Source organism: Sus scrofa, chromosome 10 (assembly GCF_000003025.6).
Source record: "Sus scrofa isolate TJ Tabasco breed Duroc chromosome 10, Sscrofa11.1, whole genome shotgun sequence".
Classification (NCBI taxonomy): Eukaryota; Metazoa; Chordata; class Mammalia; order Artiodactyla; family Suidae; genus Sus; species Sus scrofa.
The window spans coordinates 41,334,714-41,352,438 of record NC_010452.4 but is presented as its reverse complement, the minus strand read 5'-3'; the positions used below and the strand labels follow the sequence as shown (position 1 = coordinate 41,352,438).

At 42.4% G+C, this 17,725-nt stretch overlaps 1 protein-coding gene across 46 annotated transcripts in view; it reads right to left on the bottom strand.

Moving 5' to 3' along the window:
- The window catches only part of SVIL (supervillin), a 286,393-nt gene that overhangs the window by 110,312 nt on the left and 158,356 nt on the right, over window positions 1–17,725 (bottom strand). For 30 of the 46 annotated variants that reach the window (XM_021064788.1, XM_021064756.1, XM_021064759.1 and 27 more), the window contains 2 exons: window positions 12,602–12,659; window positions 9,035–9,126 (listed from right to left, as the gene is read on the bottom strand). Coding sequence is in view for 18 of the 46 variants with exons in the window: in XM_021064746.1 (XP_020920405.1) it covers window positions 9,035–9,126; window positions 12,602–12,659 (150 nt within the window). In the remaining 28 variants the exon portion in view is untranslated. Of the gene's footprint in view, window positions 1–9,034; window positions 9,127–12,601; window positions 12,661–14,374; window positions 15,098–17,725 lie in introns of those variants that run through there. The other 16 variants (XM_021064745.1, XM_021064748.1, XM_021064749.1 and 13 more) reach the window with 9 other exon arrangements.

Below are 17,725 nucleotides of genomic sequence, written 5' to 3'. Positions count from 1 at the left end.
TGAAAGGTTTGTCTTAAACTCACGCCCCAAACCCCTGAGAAATGGTGTCTATGAATAGGAGTCCGAGTGTAATAACGACACATTGTTTTTTCTCCTCCCAAAGGATTTCAACTAAATATAATACGGTCTAGTCTGGATGTGTCCCCCTACCCCCAGGTTCATATGCCAAAATCCTAACCCCCAAAGTGACTGCATTAGGAGGTGTGGTCTGAGGGAGCCCTGCCCTCATGAATGGGACCAGTGATCTTACAAAGAGGCCCACAGAGCTCCCAAGTCTGGCCACCGATGCAGGATACCTTGAGAAGCTGGCCATTTGCAACCAGCCAGAGTCTTCCCCAGGACCCGACCACGCTGGCACCCTGACCTTGGAAGTCCAGGCTTCAGAACGGGGAGCAATACATTTCTGCTGTTTTATAAACCATCTGAATGGACCCGACAGAGCAAGTATAAAAAATATGCATGTCTTATACAAAGAGTGGTTTCTAACATCCACTGACAAAAATTAAGTATACTTTTTGGGGCCCTAAGTTGCAGCTGAAAATCCTTTCTATTTTGTGAACTTCTCAATTTAAAAAATTTTAAATTTAACCATTTAAAAAATTTTAATTTAAAACATGTTCTATAGAAATTATGCAACTAAAGACATTTTTTAAAAATCCAGCAGTTCAGTGAAAACACAAAGCCACATACTCCCCCCCAACATCCTTCATTTTCCATAACTGGGAAGGAAAGGACAACTAATTGGGAGAATATGTGACCATCCCGCTCACAACAAAACTTTCCCTTCTTTTCTCTGCCTTTATCACCTGGCTTCAAGATTCTGGAAGGACTCAGCTAACAGAGAAGAGGGCAGGCTGCTGGCCAGAACGTAGTTCATCATGGAAACAGAACCCCAAGCACCTGTGGCAGTAAGAGGGAAGAGACGGACGGGGCATGTGAGCCAATGGTCCTGCCATCGCTTTCTGGGCAAAACGGGCTGGACAACCCCCAGCCAACCCTGTCTGGTGGCCACTCACTACTGGGTATATGATGTCTTAGAAAGGATAGCCTTAAAAAAAAAAAAAAAAAAGATAGACTTGAAGGACCCACGGGTATATGCCATCAAGGTCACGGACTCAGGGCTGGCTCTGGAACAGATCACAGATCACCGAGGGAACACTAATGGCCTTTCAAGTGGGACATTTCTTGGTTGTGAACCCTCTACACTAGGATGTTGTGTATCCCCAGCTCCCCTATGAAAAGCCAAATCGAGCCCAGGTGCTGTGATGCCAAAACACTCCCTTCTGTTTCAAAACGGCCTTAAGGACGGTACCGTCCTGGACTGAGAACCACAGGTCCCAGTCCAGAGAAGCACAAAGATATCAGATAGGCAGCCTGTTCCCTAGACACCAATCCACAGCCCAGGTTATGGCAACAATAGACACCACTAATCCAGCACTGCCTTCTTTTCTATCCTCTTTAAAAAAAAAAAAATCGTTATAGGTGATTTACAATGTTCTGTCCATTTCTGCCATACAGCAAAGTGACATATACACACACATTCATTTTCTCATATTATCGTCTATCATGTTTTATCACAATTGAATGGATACAGTTTCCAGTGGTTATACAGTAGGACCTCATTTCTTATCGATTCTAAATGTAATGGTTTGCATCTACTTACCCCAAACTCCCTGTCTGTCCCACTTCCTCCCGCTTAGCCTTGGCAACCACAAGTCTGTTCTGTGTCTGTGAGTCTGTTTCTGTTGTGCAGAGAGGTTCCCATCCATGCCATATTTCAGATTCCACATATAAAGGATATCACATGGTATTTGTCTTTCTTTGTTAGACTTCACTTGGTATGAGAATCTCTAGTTGCAGCCATGTTGCTGCAAATGGCCTTTTGTTCTTTTTGATGGCTGAGTAGTATTCCACTGTATATACGTAGCACATCTTCTTAATCTACTGATGGATTAAGAAGCTGTGGTCACCCGCCTTCTTTTTCTTTTTCTTTTTTTTTTTTTTTTTTTTTTTTTGTCTTTTTGCCATTTCTTGGGCCGCTCCCGTGGCATATGGAGGTTCCCAGGCTAGGGGTCTAATTGGAGCTGTAGCTGCCAGCCTACACCAGAGCCATAGCAACACGGGATCCGAGCCGCGTCTGCAACCTACACCACAGCTCATGGCAATGCTGGATCCTTAACCCACTGAGCAAGGCCAGGGATTGAACCTGCTACCTCATGGTTCCTAGTCAGATTCGTTAACCACTGCGCCACGACGGGAACTCCACACCTGCCTTCTTTTTAACTGAGCCTAGATTCAAACTCAAAACTGTTTCAAAGCTTTTCAATTTATAGTCCTCTCTCGTCATTTATTGAAGAACTAAATGAGGTCTTAAACTATATTCTAAGGGAATCTGTGAGTTTATTAATTCTTAATGGAAATCTACAGTGAGTCTTTTAAGAAAATAAACAACCCCTACAGCAAATAAAATCTTTTTATTGTGGTAATGAAGTCAACTAGTATCCTTGGGAGGCAAGTTCAATCTCTGGCCTCGCTCAGTGGGTTAAGGATCTGGCATTGCCATGGCTGTGGTGTAGGTTGGCAGCTATAGCTCTGATTCAATCCCTAGCCTTGGAACTTCCACATGCTGTGGGTGTGGCCCTAAAAAGACACACAAAAAAAAATTTTTTTTTTTTGGGCTGTGCCCGTGGCATTTTGGAAGTTCCTGGGCCAGGGACTGAACCCACACCACAGCAGCGACTTGAGCCACTATAGTGAAAATGCCAGATCCTTAACCACTAGGCCCCTGGGGAACTTCTAAAATGTTTACACAATTTCAGATTCAGAGAAAAATGAAAAGGCATCTTTCATATGTTTACATTTGTAACTATATTCAATTAATTTTTATCCCCTTTTTCTCTCTCCTTATGTATAGTGATGTGCACACACATGCATACAAGTACATATATTTATATATTCATTTTTCTGAATCATTTAAGAGTACTTTGCAGCTTGATACCCCCTTTATCTCTAAATTCTCCAATGTATATTTCCTAAAAACAAGGAATAAGACTTCTTTTTTTTCTTTTAATGCCCACACCTGCAGCATATAGAAGTTCCCAGGCTAGGGGTTGAATTGAAGCTGCAGCTGAGGCCTATGTCACAGCCAGAGAAACAAGGGATCCGAGCTGCATCTGCAACCTACGCCACAGCTTGTGGCAATGCCAGATCCTTAACCCACTGAGCGAGGCCAGGGATCGAACCCTCAATTTCATGGTTCCTAGTCTGATTCATTTCCGTTGTGCCAAGACAGGAACTCCCAACTCCAAGAATTTTTAAAATTAGATTCAAAAGCCAGAAGTCAACTGATAGCATTCTGTACTATATATAAAGAACAAACAAATAGTTCAGAAAAATAGTAATTTTAGTCATCATAAATCCAGACAGAAATAAGCACAGCCGATCGATCTTTCTTCTGTTGTAATAAATCTTCTATTTTGCTTTTAAGTACATCAAGACTTTTATAGAAACTCCCTGTGGTGCAGTGGGTTAACGATCTGGTGTTCTCACTGCAGTAGACTGGGTCACTGCCATGGTGTGGGTTTGATCCCTCGCCTGAGAACTTCTACATTCCACAGAACTCAGATGCCTGAGATTTGAATCTGCTGCCCTTGTATGAGCAACATGGATTCTTTGAGTCTATCTCTTCAGTTATTTCTGATGGGAATTAGTTGGTCATTTTCCAAGTACGCCATTTAAAGGGCTTTCACATCAGGACTATATGACTTTATAAAATTATTTAACCGCCTCATGTGCTTTGTAATAATATATAATCCAATGCTTCAAGATAATTTGGCCTGTAGAGTGCTTTTCTTTTTTTTTTTTTTTTTTTTTTTTTGCCTTTTCTAGGGCCGCTCCCAAGGCATATGGAGGTTCCCAGGCTAGGGTCGAATTGGAGCTGTAGCCGCTGGCCTACATCACAGCCTCAGCCACATTAGATCCGAGCCACGTCTGCGACCTACACCACAGCTCACGGCAATGTCAGATCCTTAACCCACTGAGAAAGGCCAGGGATCAAACCCGCAACCTCATGGTTCCTGATCAGGTTCATTAACCACTGAGCCACGACAGGAACTCCCATAGTTTCTTCAATTAGCTCTGAGAACAGGCTTTCTGGTAAAGTTATTGTTGAGTTCAATCCCCAAACCTCAGTTCAATGGAATCTTCCAAGAAAATATAAGAGGCATTTGAGACCACAGGCCAGATCTAGAATATTCTGAATATGGGTTTTTCTTCCCACGGGAATGAAGCCTTTAACTTTTACACTTGGATGGCAGCCACGAATATAAAGACCAGCAGCTTATAAAATAAGGTATTACAGACCTAGAGGAATGAGGGGAGAGGTGACAGCGAAGAGAAGTGCTTCTTTTTGGGATAATGAAAATGTTGTAAAATCGACCCTGGTGATGAGAGCACCAGCGTGTGAATCTATCAAAAGCCACCGAACTGTGCACTTGAAATGGAAGCATTGTACCCTCTAGGAAGTGAATAAAGCTGTTTTTAAAAAAAAAAAAAAAAAAAAAGAGTAGAATTATGGGGAGTTTCTGTAATGGCTCAGTGGGTTAAGAACCCAACTAGTATCCATGAGGACGCAGGTTGGATCCCTGGCCTTGCTCCGTGGGTTAAGGATCTGGCACTGCCGTGAACTGTGGTGTAGGTGGCAGATGCAACTCAGATCCCGTGTTGCTGTGGCTGTGGTGGAGGCCAGCAGCTGCAGCTCTGATTCAATCCCTAGCCTGGGAACTTCGACATGCTGTAGGTGCGGCCCTAAAAAGAGGGGGAAAAAGAAGAGTATATTTGGTCCATTTCATAATTCCTAAATGGAAAATTCTATTTCAATATGATAATCTGTACCCAGGTAAAGGTTTTTTTGTTGTTGTTGCTTATTTTTTGTCTTTTTGGGGCTGCACCCAGGGCATATGGAGGTTCTCAGGCTAGGGGTCAAATCAGAGCTGAAGCCGCCAGCCTATACCACAGCCACAGCAACAGTGGATCCTTAACCCACGGAGTAAGACCAGGGATTGAACCTGGGTCCTCATGAATGCTAGTCAGTTTTGCTAACCGCTGAACCACGATGGGAACTCCTCCCCAGGTAAAGGTTTTTAATCCCTTGATTTCTTGTTTGTGAGGCACAGTTAAAAGAAGCTTCTTACTGAGAAATCAATGATCATTTTATTTTCTGTGTTTTATTTCTGGCTGTGCCTATGGCAGGTGGAAGTTCCTGGGCCAGGGATTGAACGTGTGCCCACAGCTGTAACTCAAGCCACAGCACTGACAATGTCTGATCTTTAACCCACTGAGCTACTAGGGAACTCCCTCAGTATCACAGAAGCAAAAATCCCTCACTAAATGAATGGGAAGAAACTTCTGTAATCTTATAAACCAACATGAAACTCTCTGCCATTAAAACAGTCACAGTCAATTCCTTCCCCTGCCCTTTTTAAGGCTGCATCTACAGCATATGGAAGTTCCTGGGCTAGAAGTCTAACTGGAACTGCACCTGGGGGCTACACCACAGCTATGGCAACACTGGATCTGAGCCACATCTTTGACCTATGGCAAAGCTTGTGGCAACACCGGATCCGTAACCCACTAAGAGAGGCTAGTTATTGAACCTGCATCCTCAAGGACACTATGTCGGGTTCTTAATCCACTGTGCCACAATGGGAACATTAATTCCTATTTTTTTTCCCAATACCTATTTTTTGCATGGTATTGCCAAGAACTAAGAGAATAATGAACATATCTGTTAAGATGGAAAGATGGAAAGCTCGCTGGTACCACATGGGTTCTTCCAAACACACTGGCCCAAATTCATAAAGAGTAATAAAGACTGTGAAATAAGACAATGGGGAATTTAGATGAAATTCAGGGGAGGAGGGATTCTGATATTTTATAAAAGCATGTTTTAAAGACCTTGTTAATTTAGAAACATAAATCAGGTTAACACATAAAATTAATCATCTTTCATTTGTGAAAATTACATTTATGACCCATTAACAATAAAGCTGGTTAATAAGCTATGTGTTTTAAAATTTTGTTATATGTAGAATTCCAAGTCACTGAACCTTAAAAAATCTACCATCTCCTGCTGTTCTTCATTTTTCTGATCTTAATCTTGCCTCTGCTATTTTTCATCAAGAGAAGTTGCATAGAGAGAGGAAGAGGGAAAATGTTAGCTTTACAGAACTCACCCTAATCAATCAAATCTAAAGCTATTGCTAAAATCAACATCTTCATTCTTATTCTTTGCTTTGATCATCTTCACAGATGAGTTTAAACTGAGCTTGTCTTTTGCAAAGAGTCTTAAATATTGGAGGGACCTTTGTATTTCACACCGGGTCCTCACACCCATCCAGGTGGGAGCCCTCCACAGCACCTGCCCTCCCCTGACTACGTGGCCTACAACCTTAACAATTACCAAGGAGAGATACTGAGATTGCAGTGTAGTGCTGTTCACATTTTTTTTTGGCCTTGCACATGGCATGTGGAAGTTCCCCGGCCAGGGATCAAACTATCCATGAACTACCATGAACTATCAGAATTTTCTTTCTCATATGAATTCTTACCTGCCTCCTTGTAGTTCTATACATTCTTATTTTTGGCCCCTGGAGCAACATAGAATAAGCCTACATTTCAGTTGACAGTCTTGTAAGTACTTAAAACTTGGAAACTGTTCCTGTTTTTCTCTATCAAGCCAAATCCCTGGGGTCCTTTAAGCAAACATCCTCATTACATTGTGTCCTGGTACAAGATCCATTCAGTTCCTCAGGATGCATGGCAATTTGTCAGTGGGCCTTTTAAGCTGGATTTCGTTTTTATTAAAAAAATAACTTTTCGTGTCTAATTTCTTCTAGACTTGATCTGATGTATTGTTGTTGTGTTTTTCTTGGTCTGGTTTTGATTTTTCAGAGTAGTAAAAAAAAATCTGACCTTCCACCAAAGCTGTTTCTTTTTTAGAAAAATTATTTTTAATTGAAGTTTAGTTGATTCACAATGTTCAAGTGTACACTAAAGTGATTCAGAATATATATATATATTCCTTTTCAGGTTCTTTTCCATGAGTTACTACAAGATACTAAATATAGTTCCCTATGCTATACAGTGGGGGTCCTTGTTATCTATTTACTTATTTATTTATCTTTTTTTTTAGGGCCACACCCATGGCATATGGAGGTTCCCAAGCTAGGGGTTGAATTGGAGCTGTAGCTGCTGGCCTATGCCACATACACAGCAATGCCAGATCTGAGCCGGGTCTGCAACCTATACCACAGCTTATGGCAATGTTGGATCCTTAACCCACTGAGCAAGGCCAGGAATCGAACTCGAATCCTCATGGATACTTGTCGGATTCATTTCCACTGAGCCATGACAGGAAATCCAGTTATTTATTTTATAGATGGTAGAGTGTATCTGTTAATCCCAGACTCCTAATTTATCCTTCTCCCTCTTTCTCATTTGAAAAACATAAATTTGTTTCTTATGCTTCTATTTCTGTTGTAAATAAGTTCATTTGTATCATTTTTTTAAGATTCTGCATATGATATTTTTTTTCTCTGAGTTTCTTCACTTAATGTGATAATCTCTAGTTCCATCCATGTTGCTGCAAATGGCATTCTTTCCTTCTTTCTTTTCTTTTTTTGGATGTCCTGGGGCTAGGGATCAAACCCACACGGCTACAGTGACAACGCTGGATCCTCAATCTGCTGAGCCACAAAGGAACTCCTTTACCACATTCTTTTTTATGGCTGAGTAATATTCCATTTGTGTGTGTGTGTGTGTGTGTGTGTGTGTGTGTGCGCGCACACACACACTATATTTTATCTATTCATCTGGTGATGGACATTTAGGTTGCTTCCATGTCTTAGCTATTGTGAATAATGCTGCTATGAACATGGGGGTGCATCCATCTTTTGGAATTAGAGTTTTCATCTTTTTTAGATATATGCCCAGGAGTGGGAAGGCTGGAAAAGCTATTTTTTTAGAAGTAAGAGTTACACGGCTCATTTGGGATGAAGCCAATCCGCGAGTGGGCACTCCCCTGTGTTAGGGCTATAGTTGGTAGAAACAAAGACCAAGTAATGGTCCCATCATTTCATGGGCAAAACTCGGGGTAGTTCGCTGGTAGTTGATGCAAACATTTGCCTGCATGTGAACCTTAGCCGCAAAAGTACAAATTCATCCAACACATGTGTGCCTATACTTGGGTAAGAAGAGAGACGTTTAAGATGCCGTCTGCACTGCTCACCCAGTTTGTAGCCCAGCTGGGAGCTGAGAGATACCAAGTGTAAATGCCCTTCACAGCACTGGAAAGCAATCGGGGTCTGGGGGCAGTGGGAGGTGTGAATGGAGAACAAACAGGTGTGTGAGCGGAACTCGCCACCCCGGGAGAAGGTGAAAGGAGGGAGGGAGGGAAGTGAGGCTGATTCTAGAATTAGCTCATTTCTTCTCCGTTCAGAGAACATCTCTCATCCTCCCCACCTGCCTCCAGTGAAAACCTGAGGATGCCTAAACTGAAAGGGAAGGACCTCGTGGAAAGGTGAGGTCTAAAAATGCCCCAAGATGGGGGTTCCCATCGTGGCACAGTGGAAAGGAATCCGACTAGGAACCATGAGGTTTCCGGTTCGATCTCTGGCCTCGCTCAGTGGACTAAGGATCCTGCATTGCCGTGAGCTGTGATGTAGGTTGCAGACGCAGCTCAGATCCCCAGTTGCTGTGGCTGCGGTGTAGGCAGGCAGCTACAGCTCCAATTTGACCTCTAGTCTGGGAACCTCCATATGCCTTGGGGGCAGCCCTGAAAAGCAAAAAAAAAAAATAAATAAATAAATAAATAAATTTTAAAAATGCAACAAGAGAGCTACCTTCATTGAGGTTGATGCCTGGAAGAAGCAGAAAGGTGGACACAGGAGAAGTGAGCTGGAGGTAAGTGAGAGAATTCAGAAAACAACACTTTCATGCCCCAGATGATGGCCAACCATCTAGAGAGAAGTCTTACCTTTAGGAAGGGCACTTAAAAGCTGAGGGTCGATTCCTCTATTGTGGTTGGCAAGCTGTTCTTTGTCTTCAAGCAAGAACTCTTTCTGAAAGCTAAAAATGATTCCATTAGGAAAATGTTTAAAGTCAACTTAAACCCAGGTAGATGAGCTGAAGTCAAACCATAGAACATAAAAATTATGCTAATTATACATAGTTACATGTGCATATGGATTACAAGTAAAACGTTTTATTTGGGGGATTTAAGTGGTAGCTTTTATCATTTATTTAGGGTTATGCTAAAATGATTTTTTGGTGCAACTAAATAATTTCATTAAGATAGGCAGGTGGTAAAAACCACTGCACCGGGAGTTGCATGCCTTGGTTCAGACCAACAACCTCTTAGAAGAGCCACGAAGAGCTGTGCAAGCTTGGATTAATCACTTAACCTCTCTGTGCTATAGTTTCCTCCTCAGATAAGCAGCAGCTCATCTAGGTGATCTATGTGACTTCCTCCAGTGTTGAAATTAAAGTAACAGGAGTTCCTGTCATGGCTCATCAGTTAATGAATCTGACTAGCATCCATGAGGACTCAGGTTCGATCCCTGGCCTTGCTCAGTGGGTTAAGGATCTGATGTTGCCATGAGCTATGTTGTAGGCTGGCAGCTGCAGCTCCCATTCAACCCCTAGCCTGGGAACTTCCATATGCTACAGGTGAGGCCCTAAAAAAGAACCCCCCCGAAAAAAAATTTTTTTTGGCTGTGCCTGCAAAATTCAGAAGTTTCCAAGCCAGGGATCAAACCCAAGCCATATCAGCGACCCAAGCTGCAGCAGTGACAACATCAGCTCCTTAATCCACTCAGCCAGCAGGGAACCCCACAAGTGTATTATTTTAGATTTACTGACTTTTTGGGAGTTCCTATCATGGCTCAGTGGTTAATGAATCCGACTAGGAACCGTGAGGTTGCAGGTTCAATCCCTGGCCTTGCTCAGTGGGTTACAGATTCGGCGTTGCTGTGAGCTGTGGTGTAGGTTGCAGACGAGGCTGGGATCTCGCGTTGCTATGGCTGTGGCATAGGCTGGCATCTATAGCTCCGATTAGACCCCTGCCCTGGGAACCTCCATATGCCGCAGGAGCAGCCCAAGCAATAGCAAAAAGACAAAAATAAATAAATTAATTAATTGATTGACTGACTTTTCTGAGCCAGAGCTCTAGCAAAAGGAGTGATCCTCTATTTCAGCATGAAACCATCTCTCCGTGGATAACTAAAGTACGTGCTATAGTCGTCATTGTTTTTTGAATTATACTTTTAGATGTTTCTAACATTAGAAAACCCCTTGAATATGTTTTATCTTCATCTCCTTTGAAACAGAGCTCATGCGTCTTGACTTATTTTTTCAAACTTCTCCCTCTTTCCTTCTGCTTCAATAATATGAGGAAGGATTGCCCTTTGCTTTCATGATCATTTTTTAAAAATGTGTCCCATTAACCTACTTAGTAGCATCAAGGGGAACTTTTCTTAAAGTGAGAGCAGACTATTCAACTTTATTACCTTCTGTGTTTTATAAAATGTGGGTTATACCATTACAGGGACTATTCAGGATCCACACAAGGACAGGCTCCTCTCAAACACAGCTATAGCTGCTGGTCTACACCACGGCCAAAGTAATACCAGATCCGAGCTGCATCTGAGACCTACACCACAGCTCAGGGCAACGCTGGATCCTTAACCCACTGAGCGAGGCCAGGGATCAAACCCACATCCTCATGGATACAAGTCAGGCTTGTTACTCCTGAGCCACAGTGGGAACTCCAGTTCTTATGCTGAAATCCTAACTTCCCTATTCACCCCAGCTCGCTCTGATTTGACCCTTAGCCTGGGAACTTCCATATGCCAGATATGTGGCCCTAAAAAAGCCAAAATATAAAAAGAAGCCCAGAGAGCTCTCTAGTCCATTCTGCCAAGTGAGGACACAAAAAGCCAGCAGTGTGCAACCCAGAGGAGGGCCCACGGCCCACCATGGTGGTACCCAGATCTCAGATGTCAAGCTCCAGACATGAGAAATAAGTTTCTATTATTTATAAGTCACCCAGGCTACAGTAGTTGGAGCGAACTAAGACATAAGCAGTAGCTTCTATGAAAAAGATGGCAAAACTGAGAAACAGGAGTGATTTTGTCAAGCACTAGAAAAGTGAGATTTCGTGAGTCCAATAAAACAATCTCACTCATACCCCTGCGTCCTTATGGCTCATGTTAGGGGACCATTGAAACCACCCACATTGGCCAGCCACTGGCATGAGTTTTCTTACAACTGGAGCCTTGATAAGGAACGTGGTGCTGCCCTGAAGGCTAATTGGGAGAATCTGGGAGGAGCCATAGCAGGGAGGAGAGGCCCAACTTCCCAGGATCCTGGGCGCTGGAGTCCGTCTTGGCTGAGGGGTGCGCGCGCCACCAGGAGGGACGCTGAGTCAGATCAAGTACAGGCTGAGCAAGACTACTGGCCAGAGACAACCCAGACTAACCCCATTCCCATAAAATCAGAGGCTTCGAGTCACATGGCAAAGCAGTTCTCCTGGATTCCCTCACTCTGCCGCTCTCTGGCCGGGCACCCCTTTCCCAATAAAGTCTTTTGCTTTGTCAGCACATGCGTCTCTTCGGACCATTCATTTCGGAGTGTTAGACCAAGGGCCCACGCTTGGGCCCTGGAAGGGGTCCCCCTTCCTGCAACACCGATAATGAGATGTGGATGAAATTCACCAAGGCTAGAATTCACAAGATGAGTTCTGCCATTTTCAAGTATACGTTGAAATAAAGTATATAGTATGCGTTAATATACATATGGTATATATGTATAAAGTATACGTAATAAAGTATATGTTGAAATCCACACCGAATTTTGTGTCTCTGCTTGAAAAATCTCAAAACCTGTTAGGGATGGTGATCTCCTGGGACTCACCTGAACTAAAGCTATCTTGTTTGGCACAAATTTAATTTTTTTGCTATCTCATATCGATGATGGTGTACAAGGAGGTTGAGCACATCAGGTAAACCAAACTAGTAGCCAAATTAGTATCCTGCAGCCAATGGCACTGAAGTGCAGAAAGGTCAAGAGACCACGCACCAAGAGCTCACCTGGACAGGTAAGAGGGTAAATGAGTGGAAGGAGGGAAGTAAGGGAAAAAGAAAGGGTAGGAGAAGAGAGAAGGAGGAGGAAGAAGGCTCACTCCTTTCTTTAAAAATCCAAAGCTCCCTTACGGACCAGGGAGATTGTCAAAAGGACATCTCAGGCTTAGAGGTAGGTATGAGAACGGGAAGATAATAGCCCTCTGCAAGTGTGCAATTACAGAGAAACCAACAGCCCATTCTGCAAATAGTTCCCGTAAACAGTATTAAATACAAAAAGAATCTTTGCTGGCTGAGTGAATTGCTAAGTCAGCTTGTTTCACATGTTTGAATAAATCAAACTCCAGGGAGAAAATATTTTTTCAAACATTTAAAACTCATGAATTAGGAATTTAGGAGAATAATGTCAAACCCTACTATAAATCTTCCCAAACTTCAGATTCCTTGAACAAAGACTACTTTACCTTGGAACTTTTCTTTGACGTGGGAATCCAATGACGCTGAAGTTGTTCTTGTTCAAATCTAAGGAGAAAGAAAGGACGCCAGATTGAAATAGTGACACACTAAGTTAAAACCCCAAAACCCAGTGGGAAAAACCATTTTCGAACTCCCTTTGAGAACATGTAATTTAAAAAAAGGAAACCATGAACCAGAAATAGGAATACAAGAAGGACGCCTTTGAGAATCAAATTTCACAACATACATTTTACACAGGTAAGTTGTTTCTGTTTTGGGTTTTGGCTAATAATAAATCCGTGAGTTAAAAAAAAAAATTCTAACAGAATTTAATGCTATTATCATTTAAATTCATTCTGGCTACAAGAATAACTCAAAGCAGTTAAGGGTTGAATAACATAGCTATCACAATCAGAAAAAAAAAAGAGAAAAAATATTAAAACAATTTTGATCAAGGTCACCAGGAAGGTTGAAAGTCATCACTGCCTGATATATTTGAGATGCTTTTAAAGAATCTATGGTGGGGGTGGAGGTGCGTGGGGAGGTGATGAAAGTGGAAGGACACTTCTGCTATGTTTTTATTGCCTTCGTTAAAATATAAATAATAACAACACATGAAATGAGCCACCTATTTATTTTTGAAGACAAGATGTATATTATGTCGAGACAGCTGGTAACTATGCCATACAGCAAAAACACACATCCGAGTGAACCGGCTAATCAAAACCAGGCACAGACAAATTTATAACCAGCTTTGGGTAAGTAATCTGTTTTACAGCTTTTGGCATAGCAACCATTTGTCCACCAAGAAAACCACAATTAGAGCCTGTACAGAAACTTCTTCCCCTATGGAAGTGCCTTTTATTGTTTAATGTTCAGAGGCAGAAGCTTCAGGAAAAGGAGGTTCAAAATATACCAGATGCTGACATGACCCATCAAAATATATCCTGATTCCTGGAATCTGGAAATTCTGACCAACCAGAGAAATACAATAAAACAAAAGGTATAATGCCAATTCAACAGCTAGGCTTTCCTGCTAATGACACAAATACTTTGGTACAAATATCTTCTGGGCACCCAAATATCTTTGGTATTTAGCAAAAGAGAACTTGGTTGAGAAAGCTATCAAATATTGCAGAAGAAAATTCCAGAGTCTGAGGCCTCAATTGTTCAAATCATTTCCTAATCATGCATTTGTGCTAGAAAATATTTTAGATGCAAAGGCTGGATTTCAAATGTGACCTGAAAGATAGCTAAGCATTTCTTTTTCGTTCCATCAGTGAACTGAATCTGTGATGCCTGCTTCTCCCATTGTTACACTGAAAGCATATCTTTTTCTCTGGGCTCGAAAGGAAGCCACTAAAAAAGTTCCAAACTGTCTCACATGAAGATTTCATCAAAAGCCGAACACACACCTGGACTACTGGAAATAATTTAGTACCTATAGCATTTGATTTAGAAAAAAAAATATGTTAGCTAAAGTGCAGCCCATCCAGAAGAACTTAATCCAAAGTTTGGGCATTCCAGTTTCATCTGCAGTGTCTCCTCCACAAGGCTTTAGTGGTTTATCAACATCTTTAATTCACAACAGGGGGGGAAAAACACCACAGTTCTCAGCAATCAGGAGGTAAGCTAATTTATAAAGTCAATTAGATATTTAAAGCATCCTTTGAGAAAACCGGATAGCTAGCTGGACGCAGGAGCAGACAAGGTAACATCGAGGCTGCAAGGAATTCAGGAAAATAAACACAGAAGCGCATTTTCCATTGCTCTCGCCTTACCTTGCTTGTCAGAGAACTTGAAAGCCCCCAGGTAGCTAGAAATCCCTGGGCTTCCGAACATGGTTGCATAGAGAAAGTTCAGGGAGGGAGCCTGCTTTAGACTGAACTCTCCACCAGCCCCGGCCTGCGGCCCCGTCTGAGCAAAACTGGGTTGAGATTTTTCACAGCGCAGGGCTGGAGCAATCAGGCACTCGTGTCCTTGAGAACAGAGTCAACGCAAAGCAAGACACTGCGGGCTGGAAGAGCTCAGACCCCGTAATCAGATTACAAGCAGAAATGAGGCCTGGGGATGCTGAAATAGAATGGATTCCAGTGATGGGACATTTATGAAGTTAAGGCTTCAAAGCCACGGCCAAATCACAGCCTCTGCTTCGGCTAAGGAGACGATGCCATGAGCCCTCAGAACAACTCCTGTCTGCCCTGGAAAACAAACACGCCCACACAAAGAAAACCATCCAGGGACGCTCGGACATACTGGGAAGAGGGGAGGCCGCCAAACTGTTCCCAGATGGCTCGGAGTGAGTCTGGCTTTGGCTACGTTCAATGAAATACTTGATCTACCAGGGTGCCAAACCCCATGGTTAAGAGTTAAGATTTATGAACAACAGATGAGTGAAATTGTGGGAAAAGAAAAAGCAGGTCTTACGAGAGGTTCAAGAACGTTAATGTGAGACAGAGCTCTTTAGTGTTATTTAGTCGATGGATGCGTTTCGTTTCTTTTCTTCTTATTTATTTATTCATTTTTGCCTTTTAGGGCTGCACCTGCGGCATACGGAAGTGCCCAGGCTAGGGGCTGAAGCGGAGCTGCAGCTGCCAACCTACGCCACGGCCACAGCAGATCTGAGCCATGTCTGCGACCGACACTGCAGCTCATGGCAACGCTGGATACTTAACCCACTGAGTGAGGCCAGGGATCGAACCTGCGTCCTCATGGATCCTAGTCGGGTTCATAACCCACTGAGCCACAATGGAAACTCCATGTTTATTTTATTTTTTTAAAAGAGACTTTTTAGAGAAGGTTTAGGTTTCCTGCAAAATTAGGAGGAAGGTACAGATTTCTCATATACGTCCTGGCCCCACACATGCATAGCCTCCCCCGTCACCAGCATCCCTCACCAGACGGTACATTTGTTACCAAGGATGGACCTACATGGACACATCATAATCACCATAGCTTAACCTCAGAGTTCATCCTTGGTGGTGTCCATTCTATGGGTTTGGACAAATATATAATGACCTGTACCCATCATTACAGGGTCACCCAGAGTGTTTTCACTGCCCTAAGAACCCTGTGCTCTGCCTAGTCATCTCCCTTCCCCTCCTCCTCCCTCGGCAACCATGGATCTTTTTCTGTCTCCATAGTTATGCCTTTTCCAGAATGTCACAGAGTTGGAATCATAGCCTTTCACTGAGGACGTAGGACACAATATGCATTTAAGCATCCCCCGTGTCTTTTCATGGTTTGATAGCTCATTTCTTTTCAGTCCTGAATAGTATTCTACTGTCTGGAGGGACCACAGGTGATTTACCCATTCACCCACTGAAGGACATCTCGGCAACTTAGAGCTTTGGCCATGATGAATAAAGCTGCTATCAAAATCCATTGCAGGGGAATCCTTGCTGTGGTGAAGTGGGTTAAGAATCCAACGGACCAGCAATGAAATATTAGAAAAGGAATATAAAAATATAATACCTTTTAAAATTGCACCTCACAAAATCAAATACCTCGGAATACACCTGACCAAGGAGGTAAAGGACCTATATGCCGAGAACTATAAAACTTTAATCAAAGAAATCAAAGAAAATGTAAAGAAATGGAAAGATATTCCATGTTCCTGGATTGGAAAAATCAATATTGTAAAAATGGCCATACTACCCAAAGCAATCTACAGATTCAATGCAATCCCTATCATATTACCCATGACATTTTTCACAGAACTAGAACAAACAATCCAAACATTTATATGGAACCACAAAAGACCCAGAATCGCCAAAGCAATCCTGAGAAACAAAAACCAAGCAGGAGGGATAACTCTCCCAGACTTCAAGAAATACTACAAAGCCACAGTCATCAAAACAGTGTGGTACTGGTACCAAAACAGACAGACCGACCAATGGAACAGAATAGAGAATCCAGAAATAAACCCTGACACCTATGGTCAATTAATCTTTGACAAGGGAGGCAAGAACATAAAATGGGAAAAGGAAAGTCTATTCAGCAAGCATTGCTGGGACACCTGGACAGCTGCATGCAAAGCAATGAAACTAGAACACACCCTCACACCATGCACAAAAATAAACTCCAAATGGCTGAAAGACTTAAATATACGACAGGACACCATCAAACTCCTAGAAGAAAACAAAGGCAAAACACTTTCTGACATCAACCTCATGAATGTTTTCTCAGGTCAGTCTCCCAAAGCAATAGAAATTAGAACAAAAATAAACCCATGGGACCTAATCAAACTGAAAAGCTTTTGCACAGCAAAGGAAACCAAAAAGAAAACAAAAAGACAACTTGCAGAATGGGAGAAAATAGTTTCAAATGATGCAACCGACAAGGGCTTCATCTCTAGAATATATAAACAACTTATACAACCCAACAGCAAAAAAGCCAATCAATCAATGGAAAAATGGGCAAAAGACCTGAATAGACATTTCTCCAAAGAAGATATACAGATGGCCAACAAACACATGAAAAAATGCTCACATCGCTGGTTATAAGAGAAATGCAAATCAAAACTACCATGAGATATCACCTCACACCAGTCAGAATGGCCACCATTAATAAATCCACAAATAACAAGTGCTGGAGGGGCTGTGGAAAAAAGGGAACCCTCCTGCACTGTTGGTGGGAATGTAAACTGGTACAGCCACTATGGAGAACAGTTTGGAGATACCTTAGAAATCTATACATAGAACTTCCATATGACCCCGCAATCCCACTCTTGGGCATCTATCCGGACAAAACTCTACTTAAAAGAGACACGTGCACCCGCATGTTCATTGCAGCACTATTCACAATAGCCAGGACATGGAAACAACCCAAATGTCCATCGACAGATGACTGGATTCGGAAGATGTGGTATATATACACAATGGAATACTACTCAGCCATAAAAAAAGAATGACATAATGCCATTTGTAGCAACATGGATGGAGCTAGAGAATCTCATCCTGAGTGAAATGAGCCAGAAAGACAAAGACAAATACCATATGATATCCCTTATAACTGGAATCTAACATCCAGCACAAATGAACATCTCCTCAGAAAAGAAAATCATGGACTTGGAGAAGAGACTTGTGGCTGCCTGATGGGAGGGGGAGGGAGTGGGAGGGATCGGGAGCTTG